Genomic DNA, 16423 nt, shown 5'->3' on the forward strand with positions numbered 1-16423 from the left:
AGTCAAATGTTTAATGTTGGCCTACGATCATTTGAAAGCAATTATGTGGCAAAAGCACTAGACGTTACCCGGAAGATACAGATAAATGTTACATAATGACAAAGATGGAAAACAAGGAGCACTTTCTGCTTGTTCGAACAGAAGCCTATTAGAAACAAAAATGCAAAACAGTGGTGAGTTTCCTTTCTGATTTCTTCCTGACATCAAAAAACCCCCCCTGTGCGTTACTCCTTCACTGTGAAAACCAGAAACTATTAATCTCTCTGTGCTGGTCTCAAGAAAATTATTAACTTTTTGGAGGAGAACACTGAAAAAATCATCCCAAAGCTGATATCTCAGTGAGACAGTAGCTACGGCACTGCCTGCCCATCTACTTCACCCACTGACCTTCACCAAAAGAGCTTTCAGCAGCACTAATCCTCAAACCACCCATTTTTTTTCAGAAATATTTCACACTATTTATGCATATCGTAAGTATGTGCACTCTGAAAGAGTTTCACTGCAAATCTGAAACTGAAATTTACAGGCACATACAGAAAATAAATGTATTGTAGGATGCCCAGGTGAGACAACTCAAGTTTCAGCAATTAATTATGTCAAACAGTATTTCCAACTAATAGCTTAAAACCAACTGGTAGATTAATAATATATTTCAAGAACTCAGTCACCAAATAATAATGAGAAGCCTGCAACAGCCTCTACATTCAATGAATGAACAGAAAAAGGCGCTGAGTAATATGCCCTAATAATCTTGAAAAAAATCATGTACCTTTTACATTGTTCTCTAACTTTCACTGTCACCAAATGCCAAGGAAACTAAGAGCCCTAGAAAACAGAGCAGAACTTTTCGAGTCCAGACTGATTTTCATTTAATTTAATTTAATTTCATTTCATTTCATTTCATTTCAGGATCGGGAAACCTACCAGGAGGTCAGGGTTCTGCAATGCTCTGCCACAGCAGGGTCCTGTGCTCATCTCAGGGCTTGCAAACAACCATTTTAAAATAAGAATCTGCATTTTTTGATTACTTTAGACATGCATGTGGTGTTGCTTTGTTTTTATAATAATTTTGGGAATGGTGTAGCCCATCTTTCCTAGTTTTCCCAAGAGATCACTTCTGTTGCGCAGTGCGCATTGACAGGCTCTGTCACTGGCAGGGAAAGAGGTGGGATACAAACATCAGTCAGCGTCTCAGATGAATGCTGAGAAAAGCATTCTAACAAAGGGGGGGGGGGGGGAAAATCCTGGCAGCACTCTGGGATTGCCAGACTATTTGAGGCCACGTGTCCTGCTAACCTGCTCTCCCACTGCTGACAAGAGCCAGCAACAGCTACTACAGGGAAGTGTGCAAGGACCCTGCGAAGAGCAGGTGAGCAGCGACCCGTCCGCAGGGAACGCTGCCTCCCAACTGCCTCTTCAGGGAATCAGCTCTGTCTGCGCTTCCTTCCCAAACCCCTGAATTTGATTTGTCATTTTACTGTAGGAATTCTGGCTATTCCTGCTTCTCAGTACCAAATGCTTCTCCTCCTTGTGAAACTAAAATTGAACCCAAAGCTTTCAACCATCTAACCAAATGACCAGCACAGTTCCACGCTGCTGTGTATCAAACCGGTGTTTTATAGCCATCTTTGTGCACCATGAAGAAGAAACAAGGACTCAAAGTCTTCTCTCTCTTCTCCCATCCTTCTCTACGTGTCCTATTGAATTTCACAGCGCGCCATTCTGGCATAGGAAGAGAATCCCAAAATCTCAGCTCGTCACTCCTCTAGCTTACTAGAAAACACTCACTTAACCTGGAGAGCATACCAGTCCTTTAGACAGTCTGTGCAATTATTGAACTTCTGTAGTTAACAGCAGGATATTTAGAGGAAAATGGTTATGCTGATATGGAAGTGACTACGGGTTAGTGTTCCAGGCTGCTCCACACCACACACAGTACAGGGTTAAGGGAACTCCCCCAGCTGCGAGCCTGTTTGAGCCATGCAGCCAGTCCGGCAAAACACCGCGGAGGAAGGCAGGAGAGACATTGCAGTAACAAAAATGTGACCTTTCTTTTAAAAACAATCATTCCTTTGGCCTTCACTGCATCATTTCAGGGTTTCAGAGGTGTCTATATTCTAGCAATAACAATTCTAGCGATGGCTCCTCCATCCTCTGCCTGGACACCCCTTTTCCGTGTCATCTAAAGCTCTAAAGACCAGTGCTTTGCAAGCCTTGGAATGTTTGGCCCATTTTTGTTGCACCCAAAGAAACACAGTGACCCTGAGGATTAAAAAGGCACCTCCAAGTACATTAAAACCCACAACATTCCTCAAACAGAAGCAGCAAGTTAATCTGTTGCGTTGCCTTGAGGTTCACAAACGCTGCTTGCTATCGTTGACTAGGACAGCTACTCTCACCAGAGAAAGAGTGAAAATAAGCATAAAATATGAACAGATACAGAAGGGGCAGGTACCGGACCAGGTTTTTGTCCCAGTCCAGCACTCACTGAGGTTCTCAGCGTTCCTAGGTTTGCTGGTGAGAGGTGCAAAAAGGTCCTGTCTAGCAAAGCGAGGCCTTACCTTCCATGCTGGGCGCCATGTTCCCAAGTGAATAACCACCTTCCTTCAAATACACCAAGAGCTCTTCTCCTGGCTCAATTTCTTTAATAACTTTATAATAGATCTGGGAATCAGAAACAAAAATTGAGAGACATGTTAAATGTGCAAAGACTTGCATTTTACATTTTACCAATAACTCAAATTATTCCAGCTAATAGGGGAGGCTGTCACTTGATTTGTGTGATAATTGCTACTGAGAGCTCTTTTTTTCTGCCTTTATTTTACTCTATGTGTGTAAGTGTTTCATGTGGCTTGGACAATAAAATAGTATTTACAGTAACAGCCTCTCTCATTCAAATTACGCAAAATCTTCCCATTGTTTTCCCTACCTCCTATAAGCTTAGTATATTTGTTATAGCGAAGGGAAGATTAAAGGGATGGAATTGACACATTTGAGCCTCTGCTGCTCTAAGGTGAAACTGGCCTGATGATTAGAGAGCTGAATTAGCATATCTTCACAGAATTATTTTGTAGATTACTCTCACCTGAAGCCTGAGGAGCTGACCCCTAAAGACAAGATGTGAATCGCTCCCGGTGAGCAGTTTATCCCACGCAGAGTGCCTGCCTAGCCACAGAACTTGGACCTTCCGTGGTTCTGTTCACCTACCATGGTTCTGTTCACCTACCATGGTTCTGTTCGCCTATCGCGCCCTTGCTGTCATGCTGGAGGACAAACCCCAGCACAGACAGAGCCCTCAGCCAAGGGCAGAGGCCGCCTACCCGCTGTACGCCCTGCTCACATTGCTGTCTGCGGTGTGCAGAACGTGGTCTAAAGGACACCTAGTACAGCTTTCCTGAACCAAAATGAATTCTCACACACCAAGGATGCATTCCTTAGAAAACAGGGCAATGAGAAAGAAATCCCCTGCATCTGAGGTGCAACAAAGCCGAATGTCACAAGGCAGCAACGTATCAGTGTGTTTCCATAGGTACCACGCACCCATCCTTACCGTTTTACCCCTGAACTGAATCGAACCCACGGCAGCATCTCCAGTAACAACTGGGGGGGCAAGCGGACCCCATCACCCCTGACACAACGGCAGATTGGGGGGGGGGGGAGAGCGTGCTGGTGGGGGCTCACTCGCATCGGCAGGCAGAGCAGGGCTGGTCCCCTGTAACCATTGAGGCGCTGGTGGTGGCACGCTGCTGGTGGGCACCCAGCGCGGTTACTGGGGCATTCGGGGCATGGGGAGCCAGTCGGTCCCTGCGGCTGGGAGGACGCTGGTGCAGACCACTGCAGGGAAGGCCAGAAACAGCAGCAGGAGACCAGCAGCAGGATGGGAGTTTGCATGACTGACAAAGAGGATCAGAACTATGTGAAATCCAAGAAACTTGTTGTCTTCTGTATGTTTTCCAAATTTTTAGAGTATGCTGGACCCTGTCTTCTTTAACAATAACACCGTAAGACTTCAACAGGTAACAGTTATTAACCGCCAGGTTTTGCTAGCTCTGCCTTTAACAGTGAGGCATGAAATTATTCTTTGGGACATCAACTACAATTCACCCAGCACGGGTCCCTGCACGAGCTGCCACCCTTCCGTCTGCAGGGCACAAAGACACAAACCTCTCCGACCCTGGGCTGCGTGAAGGGTCTCACCGGGACGTGTCCCCCCCCGAGCCCCCCTCCCTTCCACCGTGGAAGCGGGTGGCTGGAGCCCGGGGGGCAGCAGGTGCCTCCCCCTGCCCACGGTGCCGCGGGCACCTCGGGAAAACCCCGGTACTGCTGCCGGCGTTCCCTCCTGATGGAGCTGAGGAAAACCCTCACGGAGCGATCACCGCGGTACAACGGCACACGCAGGCCGGCAGGGCCCCGTCCGGGCGCTGCGGCGGGATCGCGCCGGCCCCGGGGGTGCGGGATTTCCCGGCGGCGGCTGCCCCCGCACCGGGGCTGCCACACACCTTCCCCGGCACCGACGCAGCGAGCTTGCCCCCGGCGCGACCCCCCCCCTCCCACCGCCGCCTGTGGGGCAGCCGCGGGCCGGGCAGCGGGGGTTGCGCAGCCGGCGGCGGGCCGGGCGGCGGGCGCGGGGCCGTGGGCGCGGGGCCCGGCCCGCCCCAGCAGGGGGCAGACTCCACCCGCGGCCCGGCCTGCAGCGCGGGGCCGCCCGGCAGCGCCGTGACCGGCCGCGGGGCCGGGCAGCGCGGGGCGCCTGACCTGCGGGCTCCGGGCGAGGCGCGGCCCGGCGGCGGGGCGGGGGGGCCACCACGGGCTCTCCCCGTCGGGGCAGGCCGCCGGCAGCCGCCGCGCCGCACGGAGGAAGGGGAAGTCGGGGCCGTGGCGCCCGGGGCCCGGCCCGGGGGTTACCGGGGGGGGGGGGGGTGGGTACCGCGGTGCCCCCGGCGGGGCGGGCCAGGCCCGGCACCCCCGCGTCAGCCCAGCCCGGCTGTCCCGCGGTTCCCCGGGCAAGGCGCTGGGCAGCCCGGTGCGCCCCGGCCCCGCAGGCCCCGCCGCGAGGGGCGCCCTGACCCCCGCCAGGCGGCCCGGCCCCCACCCGCCGCCAGTCTCCCACCGGGTTGTAACCGGTTTCCACGACCCCGCTGCAAAGTGCGAGTGGTATAAAATCCGCCTTCTTTCCCCTCACCATCTCTCTGATTTACGCTTCAGCAATCCCCTGCCCGCTCGCTCAGCGAGGAGAGCTTTCCCCAGGACTAAACCCCCCGTGGCAAACCTGCCTGAAAAACAAAAAGAAAAGACTTGGAATAAGCACAGCACTTGGGGCTCGACTCGGAGGAACAGGATCATCCTTGCGCCGCCGCTTGCAGCCAGCTGAGGCGAAAAAGAAGTCAAGACAGCTATTAACACACACTTCTCCTTCGGCTAGTAACCCAACCCAAACCAGCACTCATGTACAAACCACATCCTAAAAGGTGTGCCTAGCGCACAGACACATCCACAGATCTGACACTGCGAAAAGTCCGTCAGGATTCTACTAGGACAAAGGCAAATAGTGCCACGGCATCAGCATCCCGAGCTCCTCCACCTCTCCTGCTTGTGCTCAGAACAAAGTAGCTGTAGGTGAAAACACGCCTGTCACGGTCTTTCAAGACACATAGTACAAGCTTCATTAATGATCAGGGAAAAGCTGGATTCTGCTGGAGTCACATTAATTTCATCAAACATTTCATTATAATAATTAACTTCATCTTGCAATCATGCTACTGATGGTCTGAATTAATTAAAACCACTGCTGTGTTTCCTTTCCTTTCTTATTTGTTGTGCGCCGACCAAGATCGGATTTACTAATCCATCAGAACATTTACATTCATAAATCATTTATGTTCAGCATTTATATAAAAAACGCACACATTATCCTTTCTTATTTCTCACAACAAAAGAGGCACCTCTCCTAATTACCAGTCAGTTTTATTTAACACAAAATTGTTACCAATATAACTAGGGTTTAGGTAGTGCTCTCACAGACAGTTGAAAATACCATGCTGTTTAGTTTGTATCAAAATTATTTCAGGCACAGGGCACTAGAAAAAGATGAAAAATAAGAAAGAAAAAAACAAAACAAAACAAAAAAAACAACCCAGAGGAATCCTTTTCCAGTCTAGGCTTGATACACAGATCTGCTCTATAACTGCTTCTGTGGATGTAAACGCGATGTAATAGAAAGCTGGCTCTGGCTATAACATTTTGCAGCCTATAACCAAGCAATTTGGTACAATTACTGAAAGTATCGATAATGCAGAACCACAGCACACAATCGCATTCTGAGGCTGATCTCACCCCGAGCGGAGCACAAAGTAATCAAAGCTGTACATCTTTTCTCTGAGAAAAAGTGTTCTTGAGACAGACACAGCTCAGAAACAATGCAGTAATTGTTTAACTGTTTCCAGTATCAAGGCAATAGATGGAGATGAAACACGTCAAGTGAGAAAACCACGTATATTACCTCATTAGTTAGGCATCTTTCATAAAAAACAGCACTGTTTACCTGCTGTATGAGTTATGCCTACTATTTCTCTTAGCTTCACTGCGGCAACACGTTTGTGCTTTAGGAAAAAAACGGCATTAGAGAATGGAGAAAACAGCTGCAGTGTTTACCTAAAGATCGAAACACACACCCACTAATTGCATCAGTGTGCGGCAGTGGCCGAGGGACAATTCAAAACGAGCTAAAAAGCTGCTGCTTTACGTTCTTGTCTTGCAAATAGTTAACTATACTAGCAATCCGCTGGAGTAACAAGGCAAATATTCCTACCTACTGCTCGTCTAAGACAACTATCAAACCTGTGTGTGTCTGGCTGGCTCAAGGAGGAGCGAACACGTAAAAGTTTGGCCTCGTGCATTTCTGGCCAGAACGGGGCTGCACATTTTGCTTTTGTTCAGATGTCTTCCTCCTTTGGAATCGCCTTCCCTTTGTTTCAACTAAGCCACACTGCTTTTTATTTCCTCTTTTTAAGGCACTGTGTTACACAACTAGGAATCCTGAAGACAGTCACTGAATATGTATGTAAAATACATATAAAATACCTCTATTATACACACACCCAGAAGACTGGCTTATTAAACAGAGGCCCGATTTTTTCCATCACTGCAGCTCCTTCTTTTTTCCAATATATGTAACACAAAGAAAAGCAGTAGCTCTCATCCTGAAAGCAAGCTCATGGCTATTACCTTTATTACATGTATTCTGTTTAATATTACAGTCTCCTGAACGAGAACAGCTAAACTGCTGAAGTATTTGCCCCATGAAGGCAGTAGTAGCAACATGAAAAAATAAAACAGAAGTCATGTCTCATTTTCCAGATACATTTAGCAAATCATATAATTTTTCTACCATTCTTTTCTAGCCCTCTTTTAGGCACACAATTATTTCAGTCAATCAAGGATCTTCTATTCTTTTCAAATACCTGTCAAGTAAGAATAAACATAAAGAAAACTGGATAACATTATTTTACATTTGAAAATTGGTTTCACAATTGAAAAACAGTTAATGAAATGCCTCAACTAATCTCTTTCTAAATAGCAACATTTTAATCTTTAAATTGGGAAAAAAACCAACCACCCCAAAATACTCAGAGGTCCAGATTCTGCTGTCAATTTCTTCACTAAAAATAAAGGAAAATTCTCCGTACATCCCTGGGAATGTTCCCAAGTTACAGGAGTGCAGAGCAGAACAGAATGTGGTGGTAGCACGGTGTGTGTCAAAAAACCATCTCCCCATGTAAAAATGTTTATTTTTTCCTGAAAAGGAAGTGGTTTTGATTAAAAGCTTATCCTGGCTCTTATCATCACAGTGCTGCTTAGTTATTTTGTGGATAATCTTTTATTGCAAAAGCTTTTCTTTATGTACGTAACAAACAACCCCCAAATCTTTGCACGCCTACTGCACAAAGCCTTTCTCCCTGTTTTTTTGAGTGCCTGTTATGGAAAAAAATGTACCTGGCTAGCAAGTGAAATCAAATGAAGTTAAAACCAGCAGCATTAGGATATAGCACTAGGTAGAAATTAGCAATGCTTAGTCACTCTGAAAATTTATAACATGTTTCCGGCTTTAGGAGTCACTCTCGTAAGGGCCTGAGATGTCTCCTTTCTCGCTCGCAGGATGCGCGCAGCACCGGCACCCAGCAGAGTCTCCCTTGCACGGACTGCGCGGGGTGTTGTGCGCAAGAAAGAAAGTTTGAACTCAACACAAATTCGGTTTTCTAAATATATCCTGCAGGGAAAAGGAGTGGATTCGTTTTAAAAGCATGCAACGGCCCTGGCCAGAAGCACACACTCCCGTGAGGAATCCAGCTCAGTGCCCTTGACTTCAGTGAAGCAATCACATGAGCAGAACTGCTCACCCTCGGAGGTATCTGCAGGAAGACGACCTGTAACACCCCCCCACACCCCCTTTTTTATGAGTATGGACCTCACACTGACATCAGCTAAAGAAAAAACAAGGAAGTGTAAAAACATTTTGTACCCTTCAACTGTCTAACTACAGTATCTTTGAAAATGCATGCCACTTTTGCTTTGGTATTCAGCAGGCCAGGGTTTCTTAGGACCAGGACGAAGAACCTGATTTTGCATGCTAGTAATTTTATTTTGAGTGTCTAAAGAGTTCAAATACAAGGGGTTTATGTCCAAGAGGCACCTTGGCTACCTGTGAATTATGAATTCACTGAGTTTGATGAAAGCACGTGTCAGCTTGCAGACATATACATTTATGGACTGTTGGACATTTTTCTATTTATATTTGCATCTTACGCTCTTAGTTTTCATGCCAACCAAAGACACTCACAGCCACCTTTACCCTTTGAAGCTTCATAATCTGGAACAACGATCCGTTTCAGTAAAACAAGTAACCACCAACTAACACCAGAATCTTTCCAGGAGACAAAGTAGTGAGGCTTGGTTTTGTGTAGCAGTGGTGTGAGAGAAAACTTGGAATGAACAGGAAATTCCAGAACAAACATGGTTAAATTGTCTCCTCTATAAATAATAATACAAGTCCACAAAGATTTTAATGTGCTGCTGACTGCTCTAAGTACTGTGCCATTGAAATGAGTCCATAGGCTGTCTTAATCAATATCTGAGGAAACAGTATATCCTTACTCTGACTTTACTCCTCCCCCCCCAAAGCACCCAGTGCCTCTAGTTATCAATCACCATCATCTGCTGCTTTTTACACTGGATTTTTTCATTCCAGCCAGCTGGCCTGACCTAAGACTTCTCAATCTTTCCGGAAAGAAGGCTGAGGGGAAGAAAGCATTTTCCTTTGCTACTGTTTCATTGTGTTCTGCAGCTTCTTATTTTCTTCCTCCTGAAGAAGCACTTGCTTGCTACCTACCCCCTTTTATGTGACTTGTAGTAAATTTATTTACTACAGAGTTGTAAGAGAGTGGTCATAACAGAGAAAAAATAAAGAAAAGAAGATGAGTGGGTATGATAAACAGCTGTTCTTTCCAATCAGATTGCTGCATGCACTAAAAATATGCACAACCAAAAATCTCCAGATGAGGGACAAGAACAGAAGGACATGCAGTGACCGGGCTTAGAATAAAACGTGATACAGCCTTCAGGTTTTTGGCAGATTTTGTATATATGTCTAGTCCTTAGTCTAAGCATTTGTGAGAACCTGGGAAAAGCCAGCAGTGTACAAGTTAACATTTTAAAAAGAAGAGATGTGTATTCATATAAAAAACCCCTGTATTAATTCAGTTTTGTTCCCCAGTCTAAGATCTTTTTTATGAAACCCAACCTCTAAATATTTGGTTTTCTCTTCTTTTAATATTTGTGCTTTTCTACTGCTGCTGGTAAACATTCTCGGTAGCAGCTGCGAGGATGAGCACTCAAAGTCACCTGCAGAGACCACTGAGCAAAACTGCTGTTAAGAAGTGAACACACGCGGCTGGCTAAAGCTGTATTTCATGCACAGTGCTGCAGTGCTGGGAAGTATTAGCACAGGCAGTTGCACTGGTCCTGCTGAATCTTCTGGAAAGTCTAAAAAGGTATCCCTCAGGCTAGCAGTTTGTGCTCAGGCAAGCTGCAGGATGCACAGCAAGGAAGCCGGGTCAGTCGCAGGCTCCTGCAAACCCGTATTTTCTGTGCAGAATGAAGGATGGTGAAAGACCTAAGTAACAGGTGAGGGAAAATGCAACGGCCCCGAAGGTATTTATCCTGTCGGTCTGTGAAACTGAGACACAGGAGCAGCCCTGTGTGTGCCACAGAAGGCACTGAGCAGCTCACGGTGTAAGACAAGGAGCTGATGATAAATGTTGGCTCTTGCTCAGACGGCTCCTTGTTGTAAGAGCACTTGTGAGTAGTGGTGAGTGGGCACTGCAGCAATCAGCAGCTCATTTTAACTAAGCAGGCTGAAATTTAGAGCTTTGTGCCTCGATCTCTTCTGGATTGCTTGAATCATGAACATTTGCGGTATTTCTGTAATTTTTTTTTGGCATCCAAAATTAAGTTATTTAAAAGCATTTTAAAACAGGAACTAAGTTCACAAAGTGAGCTGATATTTTGGTGCGCCCTGAGCTATTCTCATTTTATGTGAGCTGGCTTCAGATTCACTCTAGCTTCCCTGTCAGATACAGGTTTTAAAATGTTTCTGTTAGAAGTGTATTTTCCCATCCTCAGCTCATTTTTTGTGTGCATCCAAACATGCCTTCTGTTTGCGGACTGGTAATAACATTAAGAGTGCATTTCTCATTTAAGTTAGGTCTGAAACAGTAACTTGTACTTGGATTGCACTCCGAGGTTTGTGAAACTCCCAGCTTGGCTTGCTCATCTTGAATCCATTTTTGGGTTTAATCTTCAAAGAACTTTATAAACGTTAGCTAACATTATCAAAATCCTATTAATTCTGTGTAATATCCCTCGCCCGCACCCCCACCTAGAGGCTGCTCTACCAGCATTTCTGTAAATATGCCTGTTAGGCTTTTACTTTTCCTCCTCCACAGACTCCCAAACCCTCACTCCCCTCTTAGATCAGAGAACAGCTGACTTTAGAGCTTGGAATCACACTCCCTACCCACCACTGTCAACCGGTAACATGAACTTCCTATGGTTTTGATGGCAACGAAATACCAACACTGGTTTCCATTTGTCTCATTGTGTTTTGTTAACACAACTTACACTTCACACCAGGCGTTAACATTTCAAATTATCTTCCCCACCACAAAAGGAGTCAGGGACTGGAAGATCACATGAGTCCAGGGGTTTTAGATCATTTCAGGGATGCTGCAGCAGAGCTGCTGAACAGATGACCCCGCTGGTTGCTTCCATTCAGTGCTGCCACTCTACACTACCCTCTGCCAACCCACCCCAGCAGCTGTGGAAGCAGCGAGGTGGGCACAGCAACCTTGGAGCTGCCGAAGTCGTTACCTGGTCGTTAACGTGACACACGGCTAGATTCTGCCCGTCACAGGAACAGGCCACGCGGATGTACTTCAGCCAGTTCCCAGCTCCACTCTGGCCAGCATCAATACAGAACTTGTCATTTCCCAGGTCATCAGCAATCTGTAGAACAGGAGAAGAAGAAATACATGGGTCATCTGCTGTAAAATGATAGCTACAGGAAGAAGAAAGAAAGGAGAATTACTTGCAATGCAGGATTCCAAAGAAGAAACAGAGAGGAGAAAGCTGGCTGGCATATATAATTAAAAAAAGAGACATACGGAAGACTAAAAGCAGCTCTTAGTCATAATCTGATGTTCCTGGTTAGCAGAACCTCCAAGGACATGTATCAGAGTCATCCATGATTACAATGATAACATGATATCAGTTGTCCATGATAATAGGCTCAGGAATACAATTATTAGGAGACAAACACTTCTAGTATCCACACCACTTCAGTAATCAAAGCAGATAACTCCTCCAAACCGTATTCATTTTAATGACAAGGCCCTTAAACTGCTCCATCTTCACACTGTTTCATCCTTCCACACAGGATCAGGTTTTATTATAAATAATGACATTCTGTTTTTTAGTAAACTTTCAGAACAGGTCACTTACCCCAGTGCTGTGAAATTATATTTTAGAAAATGCTGTAACAAGTGACGCTTTCATTTATCTAAGTACACCACTAGAAGTTCACTGACAGCAGAGGATCTGTGTGGTTGAAGGTGAGATAAAATTTGGCCAGTGAGCAAAAGAGGGATCTTTCCAAATAAAAACCCTCAAATGCTTAAAAGTCCAAGTGTGAAAAACAAGGGTTAAATAAAGGGTCCTGGTCTAAGGAAAATCGCTGTTTTACCAGGAAGAGACTTAGCACTTTTTCTTTCTTAAGACAGTAAAGTAAGTTCGATGACATTGAAACAGAAAACATGTTCGGCATTCCATTCGACATTTGTGATGACCCATTCTGCAACTCACTGAAAAAAGCACATTTTAAAAACAACACAGGACACCACCAAAATGAGGAAAAGCCCTTTGAGTCCTAAGTACGGCGAGGGTGTATTCTGCTCATAAGTGGGCCTCCTTATTACAGAAACTCTTTTTTCCCCTAGACTTAGATTTCCCTCTACCCTTACCAGACCCTGTGTCATTGCAAATTACTTCAGTCATCAAAAGCTCTTAACATGCTTTTACTAGCAATTAATTCTCTCAAAATCTCATGGGATACGATAATACTTTCCCATCCACTTCACGACCGAGAAAAAAAGAAAAGATAGGAACAAAGGAAAGGAGAAACGAAAATGCAGCGATGACAGCAACAGATCAAGTGTAAGGTCAGGCTGCGAAATCTTGGAGCGCTGCTGTCGGCTGGGACCCTGGCTGCGCAGCTCGGGACCCCCGCGGAGAATCAGGACCGTGCCAGTCTTGGCTGTGTGCCCCCAGCACCAGCCCAGCGCCGCCCAGCCAGGCAGCCCCAGCGGCACCAGGCAAGCTCACACTCCCTGCACCGCTCCCAGCAGACGTACCTTGGTCTCCCACCTCCGGCACTAACCCTTTTTTTTCTCAAGCTACGTGTATTACAACGGAGGAAGGGAAAATCACGGTGTCAGGATTTGCCTTCTTCCTTCCTAACCAAACGATGGCACTGAAGCTGCATGGAAATACCGCATTTTCTCCCAGAATATGTGTGTTTGGGACAGGACTGGTGAGAAACAACACTCCCTGTGTTCAGTGTCATTAATCCCCTGCTTGGGAATACTCTCCCGGTTGCTTACCTATGAGACCTGGGCGGGTTCAGCTACACGGACAGGCTCTGACTCTAACCAGGCTGAAGCACAGAAGGTGCACAAACAACGCACAAAAATTATTTTAAACAAACACTACACGCGTGGCAACATCACGCACCCAAACTGCCATTCAGTTTTATAACACATCTGTGAGGGATTCCTAATAAACTCACTTTATAGCCCAAGAAACAAGACGAAGAGAGGGACACGAAACACCTGGAGCATTCTTGCTGTTCCCGTGTTTTCAGGTTACTGCTCACGTCCAGCGCCCGGAGCAGAGCCCTGCCTGATGCTGCCGGCACCTCGGTGGTTTAGCATCCCAGGTGTCAAGTTGGGCATTCAGACAAAGATAATGAGGAACATGCAATTAGTGGCCACTTCAGACAAGTCTGGCTTCAGCGACTTCCTCAGAACACAGCAGCAGAAGCAGTGATGGAGTTTATAGTTTTCAATTCAACTGACTTGGCCACAAAACATCCTCCTTCCTCTTGGAGAAAAACCCTGCCTTGTTCACGCCTCACATTCCAGCTTCCTGAGTAAATAAAACAGGAGTTGCACTGGCAACGTCCTTTGCCACACTGCCCCCGTTAATTTCTGGAGCAGATCTATCCGTTCAGGTTCAGTAAATGAAGGAGAACTCCCCCGTCCAAACAAACACACATTTCACAAGTCAAAAACTTCATGGCAAGACCTTTCCTGCTGGCGAATTTGTTAAAATTATAGTAGCAAATTCTGGTTTATGTGAGCTAATTCTCAGTCATTTGTTTCATTTTCTTCTAGTTTGTTTTGGTTTTAAACCAGACTCTAACTGCAGCACTTGCTCCTGTGTGGTGTTCTAGGTCAGGTGCGTGGCTTGCCGCTGCACCACACAGCAACCCCGGCGGCACCGCGGCACATCCCTGGCCCCCCGGCAGCTCCCGAGCTCCCTGCCCTCGAGTCTCGAGACTTTGTGGGAGAGGAGAAGGTAAATGACATGTCTTCAGGCACTCAAGAGGACTGTAGGGCAGTAAACACAAATCTTTTGCCCATTTCCACAAATTTCAGCCCATGCCACCTAGTTCACCCCAGGTTATCCAGGCTTGTCTCCGAACCCCATTCCCAAGCATTCTGCCAGACTGCTCTGACTTTCAGGACTCAAAGCCCAGGTTCCTTGCCCATCAACCCCAGCATCTTCTCCGTGCCTTGTCCCAGTGCCTGTTGCCGAGCTTGCAAACCTCTCCTCTTACATCCTCCATGCCTGTCCCCTGGCCAGGATAAGCCTCGGTCCCCACTCCTCGCGTGCCAGCTCCTTCCTCCCAGCATCCCACACCCACGGTACCTGGCACCGGGTGTCCTCACTAGCAAAGCCCTGGCTCGCTCCCCACCACCTGCATCGCTGTAACAAGCCACAGGACAAGAGGAAACAGCCTCAAGCTGCACCAGAGGAGGTTCAGATGGGATATTAGGGAAAATTTCTTCACTGAAAGGGTGGTCAAAGCATCGGAACAGGCTGCCCAGGGAGGTGGTGGGGTCGCCATCCCTGGAAGCACCTAAAAAATGTGCAGATGCGGCGCTCAGGGACATGGGTCAGCGATGGGCTTGGCAGTGCTGGGTTAATGGCTGGATTTGATGATCTTCGAGCTCTTTTCCAACCTAAATGACTCTGGAAGAATTCAGTCCCCACAGTCAGTCATGCCTGATCCCATCACTTCTCATCACTCATCGGTCACTCCCCCACCCCAGCCCTGCCTGCCTTTTCTCTTCAGCTCCCAGTTGCATTCTCTACCACAAACACAGCATCTCCCGGTTTCTTGTCCCACAATAAATACGGTTCCCTTTTCTAGGTGGGGAGAAAGAAAGGGAATAGAAGAATTTCCTTAGGCAAATGAGTCTCAGACCATTAAAACATGTTACTGAACACAGCCAAGAGCTGAACCCCACTGAGTGGGTGAGCCGCCCCACGGCAAGGAGCACCAGGGCTTCCAGCTTGCTGCGTTCGAAGGACGAGCTGCTGGTCTTCACCAGGGGCTGAGGGCTACACCAGGGAGCAACACCTACAGCCCTTTGTCCAACCGTAAGCACCACTCCCACAGCCAACAGGTACAACTGTGCACTGGGAATTAACCCATCACCTGCCAGAGCGCACCAGGGCAGGCGCTCGTGCCAAGGGAAAGGGCGATGTGAAAACCCCGTCAGGAGCCATCAATTTACATCAAATGTTAAACACATATGTGAATCAAATTGAGGACATATCGCATGCAAAGGGATATTGGGAGTGTGCTTGGTCGCTTTTTTTTTACTGTAGATACTCCCCTTAAAATCTGTTGCATTTATGCAGCAACCTGATTAAAAGATCTACCTTGGAGGTGCTGAATTTTCCCTTCAGCGATTTGTAGGGGAAGTGAGACCCCACAAAAGTCCCTGCTCTTCCCTAACTAGACTCTTTCTCAACAACTGGTACTTTTTAATGCCCTTATTTACCTCCCCTTGAGCTCTGCTCCTCACAGCAAAGGCCTGACACACAGCAGTCATGTCACAGGAAGCTGAATTAAGGTAGTTTGGACTTTGCAAGAAAAAAACAAAAGTATTCTTGATGTGGGTTGAACAACTCTACTGAGTTTACTCAAGCTAAAAGAGCAGTAACTTCTGCTTTATCTCAGGGAACCTCTAGGAATGTCGGGGTTGACTGAAGCTGGTGGCTGTTGAGACTGAAGCAGTTATCTCAATTAGGTAACGACGTGGAATAGCCAGTGCAGCACCTTGAGGGGCAGGAGGGGACACACTGACACTGACAGCGGCAACAGGTCCCACAGGAATCATTTGGAAAACAAAACCAAGATGAATCGTCAATGTTCCGCTGTTGATTTGAAGCCACTGAACAGTTTGGGTACACAGCATCTAGTTTTTAATGGTTTGAATAAGCAGCAGCCCACTAACCTCCCAGTACCATTCATTTATACAGCAGCAACCACTGAAATTAAGTCACCCTGGGAATACAATACGGCACACTCCAGGACTACACTAATAGTCTATTTTATTCCACAGCTGTATCTTACAGATGCCTTCTTTCATATTCTAGAATTGTTGGGTTGAAGACGCTCAGCTCAAATTCACCAGCTGTTTTGCAGGGCCCCTGCACAAGGCTCGACAGCTTCAGAATGTCTTTCTGCCTTAGCTAGAAATCACCTGAAACTCTGTGGTTTTATCTGAGAGGAGCTTTA

General features: G+C 46.8%; 1 protein-coding gene across 1 annotated transcript in view; it reads right to left on the minus strand.

The window, feature by feature from the left end:
• PRDM16 (PR/SET domain 16) overlaps positions 1-16423 on the minus strand; it is a 346347-nt gene that overhangs the window by 43180 nt on the left and 286744 nt on the right. Inside the window, 2 exon segments of the mRNA XM_055800204.1 lie at positions 2562-2664; positions 11425-11559. Coding sequence (XP_055656179.1) covers positions 2562-2664; positions 11425-11559 — 238 coding nt within the window.

Source organism: Falco peregrinus, chromosome 3 (assembly GCF_023634155.1).
Source record: "Falco peregrinus isolate bFalPer1 chromosome 3, bFalPer1.pri, whole genome shotgun sequence".
NCBI lineage: Eukaryota > Metazoa > Chordata > Aves > Falconiformes > Falconidae > Falco > Falco peregrinus.